This window comes from Saccopteryx leptura, chromosome 3 (genome assembly GCF_036850995.1).
Source record: "Saccopteryx leptura isolate mSacLep1 chromosome 3, mSacLep1_pri_phased_curated, whole genome shotgun sequence".
Classification (NCBI taxonomy): Eukaryota; Metazoa; Chordata; class Mammalia; order Chiroptera; family Emballonuridae; genus Saccopteryx; species Saccopteryx leptura.
In genome coordinates this window covers 205,619,131-205,637,633 of record NC_089505.1, presented here as the reverse complement: position 1 = coordinate 205,637,633, position 18,503 = coordinate 205,619,131, and the positions used below count along the sequence as shown (strand labels likewise).

Here is an 18,503-nt window from a genome sequence, read left to right as displayed (position 1 = left end):
CACTTGATAACGTGGACACCTAAAGCTGCAGGGTTATAACATCCCCTCTGATAACTGTACCGAATACAGATATTTGCTTAATGAGTAAAGAGTCTGATGTTCAAACCGATACCGTAATGCCACATGTTCCTTCAGCATCTGATCACATTACCCTTTCCGTACAACTCTGTAGCATTTTCATATTCATTTTCTGTGTCAAGACAAAATGTGCAGCCCTCCATTAAAAGAGTTTGCCAAAGTTGGCTTTCATTAGTCATGTCCCCGTGCCCCACTTCACCTGCACACTGTCCCTTCATGCGGAAACCACCCTCTGTATGAGCTCAAGAGGCCCTTTCAGTTCCTTTTCCTCTAATGTACCCAAGGGCCCTCATGCATGCATGCATGTGGGTATGGATGAGATTGTGATCAAAATATACACCATGTATTGTGAAATATATTGATATAGTCTTAGTTTTATTGAAGGCAAACACACTTAACTGAGTTGCAAATTACATTGCTGTTGAAGTTAGATAGAAAACCCCACCAGATAGGATTGCTGAGGTTTGGTACAGTAGTTTGTCTTGATGGCCTCATGGACACAGTCACTGTAGTCAGTATTACACTTGCCACACTTACAGCTGACAGCTATGGGATAGGAGAAATAAGGACTAATGTGGCGTGGGCACCCTGGTATTTCTACAGTCTTGTATGTGAAGTCTCCATATGTACAAACATCCTGGGACAGGGCATATTTGGGAAGAAACAGTTTGCCATTGATATCCTGAGGAGAAAACAGAAAGAGGGGCATAGTGTAATAGGACTTTAGGATGTAGATAATGAAAATTAATTTACTTTTATTCCTTTGTCACAAATGGGACTGTGGGAGCAAGCAGTCCTTAGTCCCATTCCCCAATACCAATCCAATACATCCCCACTGAATCCTATAGAGACAAAAGTGCCACACACACGCTTTTATCCTTGATCATGGGACCAAGATAAGGTTTAAATACAGTTTGGAAGTAAACTGTTATAAAATTACCTGAACCCATTGTGCTAAATAGATACATATAACATTGTAACCTGTGCACTCTATATCCAAGGGGCGAATAACCGTTATATTTGAGAAATGAGGTTGTGACTTATCTCATTTCCTTTCTAAGAAATGGATTAAGCCTAATTTTATCTAATTTACAGCTAAAAGAAGTGAGATGAGCTACATACCCGTGTCATACAATATCCAGCACAGATGGTGGTATTGATGGTTAGGCAATAATCACACTCTCCCTTTTCGACGTGCATCATATACTCAGTTGGAATACAAAAAGACATTGCTTGCCCACATGCAAGGCCAAAAAGCACAGACATCAGGAAGATAGCAGTCATGCTAAATCGAAGATAAAATTAAAGAATCTATTAGATGTACCCTTTAGGACATTCAGAAGGCACATTGGGAAAGAGCTATGTCCGAGGCCCTACATTAGGTGTTTTTACATCGTTGATGCTCTTAGTGTGGCTATGGTCCACATGCCCATGATGTATGAGGTTATACAGTGAAAGTCTTGTTTGCAAGTGCTTTAGCTTCCTTGGGCAGTGAAATGTCAAGCCTGAAACACCACAGCACAGAAGTAAAAAACATGTATGCCAACTAAGTGCAAAACAACCCATCCAAAGGAACAATCCACATACCTGCCTCTATGATTACAGAAATGAAGTAGCAGTTAGGTTTCAGTTAGGGCTTTTCCAGAAATGTAGTTTTTGGAAAAGCTTTGGTTAAAAGGCCAACAAATGGGTCATAATCAGAAAGGGCAAAGGAACTAAGAAAATGCATAATCAACCATTAGTACCATCTTAAATGCAAATAATCCTGCATATAATTTTACCCGTGGCCTGTCAAGGAATACAAGATGAAGCTACAGAAAGTCCAGAGAAGAAGAACTAAAATCACCACCGGTGTTAAAGAGCTGACCCCAAAATCTGGATACTCTCCATCTCCATCCTCAGGATATTCCTCTAAGGTTGAAAAAAGTAGAGTTAGACAAAAAAAATTATGTTACACAGGTGTTGTAGGAAATTTATTATTATAAAAAGGTTATAGATACAAAAAATATAGGTTGACACAATGAGAGAATTACATCAAGGGGGGCAGACCCACTGTGGGTTAGCCAGGAAGGTAAAATATGTTTGACTGCATGGAAGACACCAGAGGGTCCATGTGCCTCAGGCAGGAAGAGGACACGGATCTCAAGAGAGTTGGTCTGATGGAAGAGTTTATTTAATATCAATAGGGCATCATAATGAACTGGATAATGTTGACATAATTATTTTAGTTCTTCTACTGACAGAAGGTAATACAGACTTTTGAATATATTGATAAATTGATCACTTCAAAGATTAAGATTTTTGTATATTCGGCTAGTTTTTCTTCTCAAATATCATTGTCAGAAAAGAAAATATACACCTTAATGAAGTAATGTTGTCTTTGAACACGAACTTGTTTGATTTTTCTATTAAAGGAGGTATAATGGGCAAAACATTTTTATTCAATCATAAAAAATGTGTCAATATTTTCTCAGATCTTTAATCAACTTTTAAGGAAAACCAAAAACCTCATTTAACAAGGTACCAGAAATATATTTTAAATGTCAACTTCCAGAGACTAAGGCTCATTCTAACCAGTCTCTTCTTCCTAAAATGAGAATTGCAGATAAACTAGAGAAACATATATTGAACATTTGAACCTGATATTGAGATATAAAACGCATAAACTATGGTCCTTGACCTCAATGGCTGCCACTCTAATGGAGGATATATGAACATTAATAATAAAAAGTGCTTGGAAAGAGTCCAAGTTATGACTCTAAAACACACAATTATCAAAAATTTCTTCTGTATTGACAAGGAAGTAAACTAACCCATTAAGAAGGGTTTATTTAAGTGAACTCTTAAATAAAATGCTGACTATTCAAGCAGTCCTTGGAGTTTTGGGGGGATTTTTTTTTTTTGACATTTCAATGAGAGATGGAAAATAGAAGAACTTCTAGCTCATGGAATCTGGTTTTTTCAAGTGCTTCACGAATGTGAGCTCCGTCTATGGCAGAGTTGGTTTTCTTATTTTAGGGCCACAGACTTAAGAGATCCTCTGCAGAATCTTAAAAATGTCAATTTAGGAAAAGAAAATACTGCCATGATCATATGGTTCTCATCTGTCTAGTCAGCCAGCTACTAATTAATAATTAACTTCACATTCTAACTTTTAGTTCTATGATTCTATATAAAAGAGATGTGTGGTGACCTAGTGATGAGAATATTGATCCCGGAGTTAGGGAACACAATTGTATTTTAAGATCTCCCAAGGACCTATGAGAAATTGGCTAAAATATTTCATCTGTCTGGGCCCTCTTTTCCCCAGATGCAAAACAGAAAGAGACAAGTATACACGACCCTTTTTTAAATTGCAGGATTTTAAAAAAGCTATTTTGAAAATTTTACCCACTGCCATATTCATTATGGACACTATACTTTTTTCAAAGTTCTTCTTATAAATGTGAAGCTCTAAACTACCAAAAGGAATACTTAAAAGTACTGAATTAGTAGCAGTAGCAAAATAGCTGTATAACTCTATAGATGTAAAGAAAATAAAAATTATTCTTTCTCTTTTATTGCAAATAGTAAAATTTGATCCACAAAATCTTTCTAAGCCTCAGTTTCTTTATTTAGAAAAGGAAAGCTTAGAACCAGATGATTAGGACGTCCTTTCAGCACAAATAGTTCAGGATTCCATGTGATTAATTAGTGTCAGACTCCTGGTCTAAGTTAGTGACCTACAATTCTGCTTCTAAATTTCACTGAATTGTGTGTAACTGAGCAATTTAATATCTTTGTACCTTCATTTTTCCCTATTCTCCTTCCCAAATGCATAAAACAAATAACAATACATGTGATGAACTTGGAATGCTACAGAAGAAAGTCTATAAATATACAGATAAATATTTACGTGTCACTATATATATCAGTGTTAGTTAATACCTCCCTATATAATCTGCTACACTTTCTCTTTTATCACCTGAATTCTCATCTCTGCAACCTAACTGCTTCTTTTAAAATCATCATAAATTACTTATTGAACAGCTAAACATAGAAGGCATGACTTTAGGCCCTAAATAAAAAGAATTTTTTTTCCAGTGGCATAACCATATATATCTACACTGCCAATGTTTTTCCTTTTCTAAGATATTTTCTTTCTTTTGCCCTTTACTCCACCTTCTCTCTCTCCCTCTCTTTGCTCTCATTACTTTCATTCTTAATAAACACATTTCTCTCTGTTCTGCTAATTTCCTTCAACAACCTTTACTCTCGAATTCCCTTACTACTCTATAAAAAGAATCAACTTTTCACTCTGTAAACAATTCAGAAACTATTAAAGTAATGCATTTTTCTAGAGAGTTAAATGTACTATACGGCAGATGTGTGTATTGGACACTATCCAAGGTGGTTTAACTATTAACAACTAAAATAGGACAGAGTAAATTACCACTGCAGGCACTCAAATTTGAAAATATTCCAAGTTTTCCCAGAAGTACATTATCATCAAAGATAACCATTAATAATTGACAGAATTTAATAAACAGATTATTCAGTTGACAAAAATATTTAAATAGAAACATAAATAGAATGAGAATGGCATGTCAGGAAATTGACCAGTTGTTCTTCAAATCAGTATAATTTTTTCTTACCCTTATGTACATAGTTCATGCAACTTCACCAAATATCGAACTATTTTGGAGAAATAATTGAAATTCTTAGAGCCGATCTAAGCAAATTATCACTCAGCATTTGTCATTTTTGAATATATGCTAAAATGTGAAAGTAAAAAAAGAAACAGAACATTTCATTTAGCAAGGTCTTCTCAGTATAGATACCTACCTTACTTTGCATTGAGGAGCTGATGCTGTAATGATTTCAACTGAAGCCTCTGGTTTTGTTTTATATCCTTGGGATAATTCCTCTCTGATCTTCTTGTTTATATAATTGCATTCGAATTACTGCTTCCTTATCTGAAAAGTATCTATTGAAAATTCATACTGAACCCCAAATAAAATGTGTTTAGATAAACAATTTCACAACACCTTCCTCTGGAAACTCTGACATTATTGCAGCATAAATTTTTCTTTCTCCCATTTCAAAATAAAATTACCCCTTTAAATATATCCTTTATTAATATTTATTAATATAACAAAAGATATGCACAGAAGGAGAAATAAACCTTAACATCATGTAAGTAAGATATAGGAATGAAAACAAATTTAGGTCTTGAGTGCCCCAAATTTTACTCAAGTGCTCTTTTAGAGATAAATAAAATTATTGGCCTATGTACAGAGCAAAGACAACTTCTTTATGGAAATCTAGAAAAATTGGCATATATGTTTCTAATTAAAATTTAAAAATTAGTTTTATTGGGGATTTTTGGATTTAAAATAATAATAAAATTTTCTTGTGACACAGATGAAAAGTAAAGAGATGGAAAAAGATATTTCATGCAAATGTTAATGAAAAAAGCAAGGGTAGTGATACTTATATCGGACAAAATGAACTTTAAAACAAAAGCTATCATAAGAGACAAAGAAGGACATTACATAATGATAAAGGGAGCTATCCAGCAAGAGGATCTAACCCTTGTAAACATTTATGCACCCAGCATAGAACCACCTAAATATATAAAGCAAATCTTGATAGACATAAAGGGAGAGATCAACAGTAATATAGTGATAGTAGGGGACTTGGATACCCCACTGATATCGATGGATAGATCTTCCAGACAGAAAGTCAATAAGAAAACAGCAGCCTTAAATGACACATTAGACCAAATGCATTTAATTGACGTTTTCAGAGCATTTCACCCCAAAACAGCAGAATATATCATCGTTCCAAGTGCACATAGAACATTTTCCAAGATAGATCCCATGTTAGGACATAAAACAATCTCAATAAATTTAAGAAGACTAAAATCATATCAAGCATCTTCTGTGATCATAATTGTATGAAACTAGAAATCAATCACAAGAAGACAACTGAAAAACACTCAAACACATGAGGTTAAATAATATTACTAAACAATGCATTCAGTGAGATCAAGGAAGAAATCAAAAGATACCTTGAAACAAATGGAAATGAGAACACAACCACCCCAAATTTATGGGACTCAACAAAAGCAGCCCAAAGCCCTGGCCGGTTGGTCAGTGGTAGAGCGTCGGCCTGGCGTGCGGAAGTCTCAGGTTAGATTCCCGGCCAGGGCACACAGGAGAGGCGCCCATCTGTTTCTCCACCCCCCCTTTCCTTCCTCTCTGTCTCTCTCTTCCCCTCCCGCAGCCGAGGCTCCATTGGAACAAAAGATGGCCGGGCGCTGGGGATGGCTCCTTGGCCTCTGCCCCAGGAGCTAGAGTGGCTCTGGTCTCGACAGAGCGACGCCCCGGATGGGCAGAGCATCGCCCCCTGGTGGGCGTGCCGGGTGGATCCCGGTCGGGCGCATGCGGGAGTCTGTCTGACTGCCTCCCCGTTTCCAGCTTCAGAAAAATACAAAAAAAAAAAAAAAAAAAAAAAAGCAGCCCAAAGAGAGAAATTTATAAAATTTATGTGTGAAATAATAGTCATTTAAGTAAATAGCCAAGTCTGACAGGATGTCAAACTGCTCGAGATCAAATCCTTGCTCTGCCATTTACTAGCTCGATAACATTGGCATATTGAGCTCTCTTTACTTCAGTTTCTTCATTTAAAGGTAACATCATTTAAAAATGAGACTCAGAGACATGGACAAGAGTGTGGGGGTTACGAGGTGAGGGGGAAGAGAGGGAGGAGGTTAGGGGAGGGGAGGGGCACAAAAAAAATCAGTTAGAAGGTGACGGAAGACAATTGGACTTTGGGTGATGGGAATGCAGCATAATTGGGTGTCAAGATAGCCTGGAGATGTTTTCTCTGAACATATGTACCCTGATTTATCAATGACACCCTATTAAAATTAATTTAAAAAATAGAAAAAAAATGAAGGTAACATCATTGTTTTTGTAGAGTATTTAACTCTGTGTCTGGCCTATAATAAGTGTTCAATAACCAAAAGTTAATTTGTAATAATTCAAGTTATTTATTTAACAAATATTTAATCACAGTGCCTAGTTCATAGTAGGCAGTCAATATATCTGTTGAATGTATAAATGAGTAAGGGAATGCATGAACAAATAATTATGAAAAATTTAAAACCACTTTTCTCCATCTCTATTGTTATAACTCAAGTTTTCCCGTTTCAATCCATTTGCCTCACATAATAAAATATACCAAAAATTCAATGAGAATTTTCCATTGCACTCAGTAAAAGTGTCTAAACTTCCTAGTATCATTTACAAAGTCTTTCACAATCTAGTGTATATCTCTAATTTCATCTCCCCCATCTTCCACTCTTCCCCCTATCTTCTCCGCCCTTTCTCCACTTAGTATGTTCTTCAGACTAAGTGAACTGAGTTCCTCAAATCAGTGAAACACTCTCTTCCCTCTAAGTCTTTGCATGTGTTATTCCCTCCGTCTGGAACATCTGCCCAATCCCCTGCTCCATACCTCATCTCACTTAACTCCTCCTCATCGTTCATGACCTCACTGAGAAAGCACCCCTCTGCAAAGCCTTCTCTGAATCCCTTAAGGCTTCCCTCCTGGTTAGTTGTTTTAATAGAATTAGAGAAAATATATAGAACATCTGGCACATGATAGATGCTCAATAAATTATAAATATTGGTACAGACTATTGACAACCCCATTAGTCTTTGCTTGTCCCCATCTTTATTGTTAACAAATGTTAATGCAAAAAATGAGGCCTGGTATAGGCAACTTTCCCTGAAGGGGGAATGGAGAGGTTAAGGCAGAGTCTGGGATATATACCAGGAATAGCCGTTCCAGGGGCCCTTAAATCTTGGGAATGTGAGTTACTTGTAGTGAGAGAAAAAATCTGAAATCAAGTAAAGTAAAAATGAGAATGCCAAATTTAACCTGCTTCATTTGACTCACACAAGATGATAAGAGGACAGTAGCTGTGGAATGTTAGATGTTGGTTTCTAAAGGAAGTAGTGCCTCTGTTGTGTAAAGTACTCAGCTTCTAGCAGATTTATATACATATCCCTGGGAAATATATACACATAATAGGTAACTGATATACTCTTGACCTACTACTAGAAGAACTATAAAAAATATACATTTGGGTAATGATTTTCTTTTCAAAGGAGCTCTAATATATATATGGTCTCATATTGTTAAAAGAACCTGGGCAGACTGACCTTTCATTTCCAGACTGTATTTACTCTCCCATCTCAAATAACTATAAACAGGACAAAATATATGAAACAATAGTTCTACACAAATGGAACGTTAGGCAACAAAGAAAGTGATCCCAAAGAGGCAGAAAACAAGCAAAGGAACTACAGCTTACTGCTGGAAGTTTCTGGCCTATGGTGCAGGGAGGGGTATCAAGGCAGAAACAAGAAGTGTTCCCATGTTGAGATGGATGTGGGAGTCCATGGAGCTCAAGTATACTTGGAGTTCACAGGGAAACATATTGAAGAGGAGAGAACTGTGCAGAGTGAGAATTCTGGAGATCTGCCAATAATCTCTGAATATTCAGCTGAAAACTGATAAACTCATGCATGTGAAGAACTACCTGAAAGGATTGAAGAGAACAGTCCTGGGACTCACCTAGAGATAGGTATAGTGCTTGTTCCAACCAGCAATGGTGGCAACTTTCCTAATTCGTGGGTAGTCAGGTAGTATACTTAGAAGGGTTTTGTCTCAATTGTGGGGAAAAATTAGTCCTAGACTAAATGCTGCTCTGACCCTGCCTACCAAATATTACAAGCAAGACTACTAAATATTTCAAGCAAGATATTGCCTACCAAATATTTCAAAAGGATCACCTATTTGCAAGTAAACAGAACTGACTCAGAACAGAGCTAAAGAATATTTATAGGAATATAATATCTTACCCCCAACAGTGTATAATCCACAATATGTGGCATTCAATAAAAAATTACTAAGCATGCAAAGAAGCAGGAAAATATAATTAATAATGAAGAGAAAATTAATCTATTGGAACTGACCCAGAAATGGTATAGATAATAGAATTAGAAGACAAAGCACATCAAAACATGACACCACAAAAGAAACACAATAATTTCCTAGTAGATGTGAGTAATCTAAAAACATTCTCATTAATTATTTTCAAGAAACTCATTAAGATTCAAAGGAACATAGACAACTCAATGAACTCAGGAAACAATGCACAAATAAAACCAGAAGTTTAATAAAGATATAGAAATCATAAAAAAGGATAAAACAGAAATTCTGGAGCTAATAAATATGTAAACCATACCAAACTCTAGCATGTAAGGAAAAGGCAGAACTGTTGAAAATAACGATAGCTATAATATTTTATTAATGTAACATAATATAAAAATATGAAAATTGGGGCACCAATAACATAAAATGGGAAAAGCAAGTAAATGTGTAGAACTTTTTCATGCAAATGAAGTTATGTGCTATTAGCTTAAAATAAACTCTTGTCACTTTTATTCAACCTAGTATTAGAAGACCTAGCCAGAGACATCAAGCAGGAATAAGAATAAAAAAGCATTCCAATCAGAAAGGAAGAAGTAAAATCATTGGTTTGCAGATTACATGATAGTATATTCATGGGTTGGCTAAAGTGGGTTTACAGTTGTTCATATGGAAAACAATATAATGATTAATAAATTATAATACAAGAATAAACTGTGTTTCACATACTCACAATTGCAAACCTACTTTTGCCTAGCCCTGTATAGAAAACCCTGAAGACTCAACCAGAAAACTATTAGAATAAATGAATTCAGTAAAGTTGCAAAATACAAAATTAATATACAAAAATCTATACACCAACCCTAAACTATCAGAAAGAGAAATTTTTAAAAAATCTCATTTATTATGGAAGCCCTAGGAAAATAATACCTGCAAATTATTGTATGTCAATTACACTACAACAACGCTGTTCTTAAAAACAGCTTGAAGTGCCTATTACTCTGACTTCGTGTCATACTACTGTCTCATTCCACCTTTTACTTACTATGTCTTTTGAACATTCTAAACTTGTTCTTGCAACAATAAACAATAAAAATAACATTTGTTATTTTTTCATTATCAAGAGCTCTTTTACCAGATCTCCAAATGGCTTCCTCATCATCTCAGCTTAAAATTTTCTTCCTCAGGCCCTGGCTGGTTGACTCAGTAGTAGAGCATCAGCCCAGTGTGTGGATGTCCCAGGTTCAATTCTCAGTTAAGGCACACAGAAGAAGTGACCATCTGCTTCTCCACTTCTCCCTTTCACACCTCTCTCTCTTTTTTTCCCTCTCCTACAGCCACAACTTGATTGGAGCGAGTTGGCCCCAGGAGCTGAGGATGGCTCCATGGCCTCCGCCTCAGGCACTAAGAATAGCTGATTGCTGAGCAATGGAGCAATGCCCCAAATGGGCAGAGCATTGCCCTCTAGTGGGCTTGCTGGATAGATCCCAGTCAGGGCACATATGGGAGTCTGTCTCTGCCTTCCTTCCTCTCACTGAAAAAAAAATTTCTTCCTTGGAAAAGCCTTCCTTGACCACTAAATCTGCTTGTCACTTTCTATCCCTATTATCTCATTCTTTCTGCATAGCACTTATAACTTTCTGACATTACATTATTTGTTTATTTTCTGTTTTTCCCCTTCCAACTAGAATATAAGCACAATAAGTGGAAGGCTTACCTGTCTTGGTAAAACCAGCCTAATTCATATAGTAGATATTCAATAAATATTTATTAAGTGCATAAATAAGTGGAAATACAGGTGCTATTTCCAGAATCTATAACTAGATACAAGGAGAGGTTATTAACTGCTCTAATGTTCTATAGATAGTTACAGCAAAGCCAGATTAAAATCAGTTTCGTGATATTCAATTGCATTCAAGTTTTAACTCATTTTCAAAGGGGAAAAAAGCCTCAATTTTCAATTAGCTAAACGGAAGGATGACATTGGTTATGAATGAGACTTATTAATATTTTATCTTCCTCAAAGAGTAAGTGTTCTAGCTTGCAAGATGCTCTACTTCCATAAAATTCTAAAATATTATGCAACAGATATTTTTTTAAAAATTAGTTTATCCATCTGAAGTCTGAGTTATCTGTAAGAGTCACATTAGACTAGTCTGCCATTTGAAGCAAACTGTTTATTAAATTTCTTTTAATTTTCTTCTCAAACAATACAGATAGCAAGGAAAGTTGGACCTAACGTGCATATTGATCACTGTATTATTGTGAAGCTCCCAAGCAGAGAGACAAAACTAATTTAATATGTGTAAAAATTATGTCAAATTACTTCTCTCTTTGGTAACAGGTTGAAGCCCCCAATATTTCACATTATATGAAGTTACAAAAGCTTTCTCCATTTGAAAACATTTTAAGGTCATATATAAATGTTAATAGAAATTTCTAACATCTTCTATAGTAAAAGTCATATTGTTGTAAAACATCAGTATTGAGGATTTTTTCCTGTATGTTAAAACTTATTTCTCTATTCCTCAGTGTATCACTCACTCTGTTTTTGTTGCTTTTTATAACCTCTTCATAGTTAGATATTTCTCTGGTCGAATAACATGAGTAGTATTAACTGTACTCACAAGAACACGTGTAACCACTTCTCATCAACTAATCAACAATGCTATCAATCTCACCAAAATTATTTCAAATTTTCTCATCTTTGTTTAGTGCATCTTTTATGTTAAAAGAATAAAAGTACTGTTATATATAAAAGTCGGTAAAGAAGTATATTAGCAAATTAATCTGTGGTGCCCAAGAAATAATTAATAATGCAGTTAACTTCCTTCACTGCATATGTGTAAAAAAACACCTGAAGTGCAAGAAGCAAGACACAAAAGATTCCATATGGTATGATTCTATTGATTTGAAATATAAAGATTTGGTAAGCCCTAGAGTGAGAAAACAGACTGGTGCTTACCAGGGACCAGGGGAAGTGAAAACAAGGAATAATGACTTAACGAGTGCAGGGTTTCCTCTGGGGGTACAGGCAATGATTTGGAACTATCAGTAGATAAAGGTGGTACTTGCATAACGTTGTGAAAATATTGAATGTCAGAAAAGTGTTTACTTTAAAATTTTGAATTTTATTATGTGAATTTTACCTAACTTTATAAACAGACAATGGACAGCTTAATAAAAACAACGATGTACTGTGGGGTTTATAACATATGTGTAAGTTAACTGTATGTCAAGAATAGAATAAGGACAGAAATGCGAAATGGAAATATATTTCTGTCTGGTTCTTACACTGTATGTGCAGTGCTGAAATAGTATTTGAAAGTAAACTGTGATAAGTTAGATGTGTGTTGTAAATCCTAGAACCACCACTAAAAATAAAAGTATAGCTAAGAAGCCCATAGTGTCATAAGAATGAGAAGACACAGACTGGAAGAGAATATTTGTAAAAGATATATCAGATAAAGAATTGTTATCCAAAATATACATAGAACCCTTAAAACTGGACCAAAAAACACTAACAACCTAATTTAAGAACGAACAAAAGGCCTGAACAGACACCTCACCAAAGAAGATACACAGATGGCAAATAAGCACATGAAAAGATGCTTCCTCTTATATGTCACCAGAGTAATGTAAATTCAAACAATAAGATACCACTACACACCTATTAAAATGGCCAAAATCCAGAATCCTGACAACACCAAATGTTGGTGAGGATGTGGAACAACAGAAATTACTAGTGAGAATGAGAAATGCTACAGTCACTGTGGAAGATTGCTTGGTAATTTCTTATAAAACTAAACATGTTTTTACCATACAAACCAGCAAATTGTGCTCCTTGATTTTTACCCAAAGGAGTTGAAAACTTATGTATACACACCAGACACACACAAACCTGCACATGGATATTTATAGCAGTTTTATTCATAATTGCCAAAAGTTGAAAACAACAAAATATCCTTTAGGAGTTAAAAGGATAAATAGTGGTATAATTATAAATAATATGGAATATTATTCAGTACTATAAAGAAGTGAAAAAACATGGGGGAATCTTAAGTGTATACAGGTATTCCCCAGATTACCGAGATAGGTTCTCTAGGTTTGTTCTTAAGCTGAATTTTTATGTAAGTTGGAAAAGGTCCATTTACCTATTAAATGAAACTTAAACAGATATTTATCTTCTTTTGTGTGTGGCAGAGACAGAGAGAGTCAGAGAGAGGGACAGACAGAGAGGAAGGGAGAGAGATGAGAAACATCAATTCTTCATTGCAGCTCCTTAGTTGATCATTGATTGATTTCTCATATGTACCTTGACCAGGGGTGGGGTACAGCACACTGAGTGACCACTTGCTCGAGCCAGCAATCTTGGGTCCAAACTGGTGAGCTTTGCTCAAACCAGATGAGCCCGCGCTCAAGCTGGCAACCTTGGGGTCTCGAACCTGGGTCCTCCACGTCCCAGTCTGATGCTCTATCCACTGTGCCACCGCCTGGTCAGGCAGACCGATGTTTATCTTAATATAGTACTTTTTTTCTTACCTTTCTGTGCATATAAACTTAAATATCAAACCTACAGAACCTAATTCGTTCATAATCTGGGGACCCCCTGTATTACTAAATGAAAAAAAACTAATCTGCAAAAGCTAAACACCGTATGATTCCAACTATATGACAGTCTGGAAAAGACAAAACTATAGAGACATTAATACTTGACAATAAAAAACTAACAATCTGATTTAAGAATGGAAAAAGGACCTGAATATACACCTCTCCAAAGAAGACTTACAGATGGCAGATAAGCATCAGCGGTTACAGGGCGTTGGGGGAAAGGAGGGATAAATGGGCAGAGTACATTGGCCCTGAAAATATTCTGGACAATACTATAATAGTAAGTACATGTCATTATGCATTTGTCAAAAGCCATAGAATGTACAACACCAAGCGTGAACCCTAATGTGAACTATGGACTTAGGTAATAAGTATTTATCGATAAAGGTTCATCAGTTATAACGATTGTACCTCTGGTGCTAGATGTTAATAGAAAAGGAGGCTATAAATGTGGCAGGCACATATATATGGGAAATCTCTACATCTTTCACTTAATTTTGCTGGGAATATAAAACTACTGAAAAAATAAAGTCTATTAATTTTTTAAAAGCCAATGGTAAAATATATAAAACGAAATCATGTCAATGTTAAAGTAATTCAAAAGAAAATGTAGAAAAAAAAGGAACAAAGAACAGATAAAAAATATATGGCAAGCTGGGATCTGGCTTGGTAGGTCAGTTGGGTAGAGCATTGTCCAGATACACCAAGGTTGCTGGTTTGATCCCTGATCAGGGACACATACAAGACTCAACCGATGAATGCATGAATAAGTGGAAAAGTAAATTGATGTTTCTCTTTCTCTCTTCCTTCCCCTCTCTCTTTCTCTAAGAATCAATCAATCAATCAATAATGTTTAAATATATGACAAGATGGTAAACTTAAACCTAGCCACATCAATAATTACATTAAACATAAATGATTTAAACATTCAAATTATAAAACAAAGTTATCAGATTAGAGAAAAAATCAAGACTGACCATATTCTGTCTATAAGTAACCCACTTTATATATGGAGACACAAATGGATAGAAAATGCATACATTAATTAAAAGAAAGCTGTAGTGGCTGGGATAAAATTTCAAGCCAATTAGTAATAGAATGAACTTCTTCAACCTGATAAAGATATCTAATATCATACTTATGGTGAAATAATTGAGGAAAGGTGACATGCCTACTCTTAGTAGTTATATACAACATTGTACTGAACATATTAGTGCCTGTATAATAAGGCAATGAAAAGAAAGAATAATCTAATAAACTATATATTTTTTCTTTTGAATTAATTGGGGTGACACTGGTTAACAAAATTATACAGGTTTCAGGTGCACAGCTACACAGCACATCATCAGTACACTGTACTGTGTGTTCACCACCCAATCAAGTCTCCATCCATGACCATTTATCCAATCCTTCTTCCAACTCCATCACCACCACTCCCCCCAATAAGCTATATTCTTGATTTAGCTGATAAATGATTCAAAACTTCAGATATAGATTGAAAAAAAAATCAAAATTTCTATATCTGTAGATGACACGATCATCTCATACAGAAATCCTAAGGAATCCCTAAAAATGCTACTGAAACTGAGTTTATCAAGGTTATAAGATACAAATTCCTTACACAAAAATCTCCACCTCCCCAAGCATCATCATTATCTTCTCTCTGCTACAAGGTATTTGGAGGACCAAACCATTCCACAGTCATGCACCCTTTCTGGATCCTGGGGACCATCAATAGGTGCTGCCAGAGGCCCACCCTTGGATTCATCTACCTGCTGGCCTGTCAGCTAACTTGCCTTGGCTCCCCCAAACCAGATCCCATCCCCTGAGTCTTCCAAAGCAGACGCAGATTTCAGCAAAGCAGGGGGTACTCAGTCAATGCAGCTGGCACCAGGAGACCAATGCTCCTTGCCAATCTGGCTTTTCATAAACTGGAGCCATCTATTACTGGAGCAAGCTGTCCCGAGGCAGCCCTCCTGTGTACTTTTGTAGAAACTGCAGCTCCCAACTTAACCAGGTTTCAAGGAACCTGGGAGAAGCAGGGGTGTGGTAACAATGGCTATCGCAGATACCAGTCTGACAAAATGGGGTCTGCTGACACTTCAGGTACTCCCAGGACAGGAAGGATTCTAAGAATAGTGAGTCCATAGTGAGCCAATTTGGAGGTAGGAAACTTCAAGAGTACAGGTCCTCCCTTTTTCACCATCCCTGTTGAATTTTCACCTTCATATAGTCGGTCAAATTCATTAAAACCCACTGAAAGGCTACTTATCAGAAGCATTCATAACATTGATTTTATTAATAAAAATGAGAGCTAACAATTATTAGCACTTGCTTTGTACTAGACTCCTTTCAAAACATCTATCAACTTGTTTTCTCTAGTTATAATCATCACCATTTTACAGATCAGAAAACTGAGCCACAGAAGTTATTCAGAACATGAATGGGAAAACTTGGGTTCCAAACTCAGTCAGTCAGCAAGCCTCGTACTTTGAACTGACACATCATACCTGTGGTCTGGCCTAAAGAAGTAGTTTTGACGTAATTATACATGATCATTCAATGAGCTACATTTGTAATTTAGCTGATAAACAATATAGAAAAATCTCAGATCTATTATAAGAGCTAGAGACCTTTTAATGGAGTTTAATTTCACATAAGCTAAAAGAGGATTCAACACTATGAACAATTTTATTGGTGAAAAGAGAAACTTTTCTACTTATTGAGACTAGGTAATTTAACAACTATCAATTTACTGGGAAAGACATTGAAAAAGACTAATGCATTTTCCTTTAACAAATCATAGTTTAGACAGAGGCTTCTTTTAACTATAGACAGCAACATCAAGTAAATGACAATGTTTTTTAAAATTGAAAGGTAATTTGGAAATTAATGGAATAATTAAATGATCTATACTGCAGTTTATATCACTTAGCAGTTTTATAAAAAAACAATGTTTAGTTTGTAGATTCTATTTTTATCATAGAACATATTTTCAATTTTTATATATATATAGTAACAATATATATTTTCATACAAGTGAGTATATATTTTTGCTATCACTCCTAGGCAACATCTATTAAAATTTTAATATGTATATATATCTTCATGAATTTCAAAATTAATAATTTATCTTATAGAAATAAAATCACTAACATTAGCATTGTTCATAGTGCAAAAAAACTGGAAGCAAAAAAAATTCCCATTATATCAGTTAAGATGGAGTAGGCTATGCCAATATTAACAATCCCAAACTCTCAGGGGCTTAACACCACAAAGTCTTATTTCTTATTCATACAATAGGACCATAATGGGTTAATGGGGCAACTTTACTCCATGTAATTTTCACTCAGGAACATAGGATGACGGAGGTTGATCATCTGTACCATCACACATTGCTACAGCAGGATAAGGAGTGTTATAGAGGGTCTCATGCTCTTAAATACTCTGGCACAAAAGTACAGTAATTAATACACATCACTTCTACCTAAAATCCATTGGCCAGAACTCATCATATAGCTTCACTAAGGTGGGAGAGGAAGTGTAATTTTCTCATGAGTCTGACAGAAGAGAACTGGGTAAAGTGATCATAAAGGTCTCTACCACACTCTAATAGATAAATAGCTAAATGATGGTACATCAATGAGATATTACACAGCCATTTAAAAGAATGAATTGTAACTATACCATGTTTTAGACAGATTTTCATGAGTGACTAATGCAAAGCTCTGAAAAGCATACATCCTTTTCCATGTTTGTAAATCAACTCTGCATATATGCATGCATATGTAAAAACATAACTAACTAAATACAATATATCTGTATCTATCTGTCACGGGAGAAAATAAAGGAAGGATATACCCTAGGTTCTTCGCAAAGGTTACTTAGGACAGAGGAATTTGGCAGAGGGGGAATCTGATTGTGTGTGGGGAGGAGAAGAGAGTAAGGGAGAAAGCAAAAGGGAAAAAAAGAGAGTACATTTATTAAAACCCTTTCACTCTGCTCTTTAAGTTCTTTATTTTAAAAAGAGGGGAAGACTATTGGAGATACTATCAGATTTTATTTTGCATGTAGGGTATTATTAAAACCTTGAATTAAATATGCTGCTGCATTATGGTTAACATTTTGTTAAAATTAACACATCTTAAGAACATTTCCACAATGTAGAGTGATAGTTTTCTTTGGTTTTATATGATTATATTTATGCATGATGTAGATAATGTAAGTGCATGTAAAATTAAAGTCATTTTTTAAAACTTTTCCTTCTGATTGCTTTTATACACCTCAAATTACTAATATGTTGAAATTAAATTATCTTTTTGGCTCCCTCCAGCTCTAAACTCTGATTTAAAACTTAAATAATGTTAAATCTTATCTGTCTCCTATTTGTCATTTCCTATTTCTCACCCACAGTTGACCTACCCTGATTAAAGTTCTTGATGTACTACTCAAGCCTGTGAACTATTAATTATACTGAATTCAGGTTGCCTGAATTATGAATAATTTATTTCTAACCTTTGTGTCAACCAAAACAACTTGCTCTTTGACATCATTACTTTTTACATTTACATGAGGTAGGAGACATTTTAGGAGTTGAGTGATAAAGTTATGGATGTTTTTCTTAGGGCAGGTATTAGAACTAATCCAAAAGTCTGGAACTTAAATTTTCATTCTAAGAAATTTTTCTATCTCTCATCTGGAGTACTTTAATAACTTTAAATATGCTGTTGGCTCTCAAATTTATATCACTGCCCTAGAGCTGTCTCTAAGCCAACTTACCATCTCTGTTTGGATGTCCAAAACTACAGCTTAAGCAAAAAATACTAAAG

At 35.3% G+C, this 18,503-nt stretch overlaps 1 protein-coding gene across 1 annotated transcript; it reads right to left on the bottom strand.

The window, feature by feature from the left end:
- Positions 1-505: 505 nt before the first annotated feature.
- On the bottom strand, positions 506-1,766 carry TSHB (thyroid stimulating hormone subunit beta). The gene is made up of 3 exons (XM_066372257.1): positions 1,666-1,766; positions 1,201-1,363; positions 506-760 (listed from the first exon to the last, which is right to left on the bottom strand). The coding sequence occupies exons 2-3, from the start codon at positions 1,360-1,362 to the stop codon at positions 506-508; spliced, it is 417 nt and encodes a 138-aa protein (XP_066228354.1). The 5' UTR covers position 1,363; positions 1,666-1,766.
- Positions 1,767-18,503: the final 16,737 nt, after the last annotated feature.

Excerpts from the sequence above, each read along its gene's own strand:
- TSHB (XM_066372257.1), bottom strand. The coding sequence starts at position 1,362 with ATGACTGCTATCTTCCTGATGTCTGTGCTTTTTGGCCTTGCATGTGGG. Across the intron at positions 761-1,200 it reads CTGGATATTGTATGACACGG|GATATCAATGGCAAACTGTT; the intron begins GTATGTAGCTCA and ends TTTTCTCCTCAG.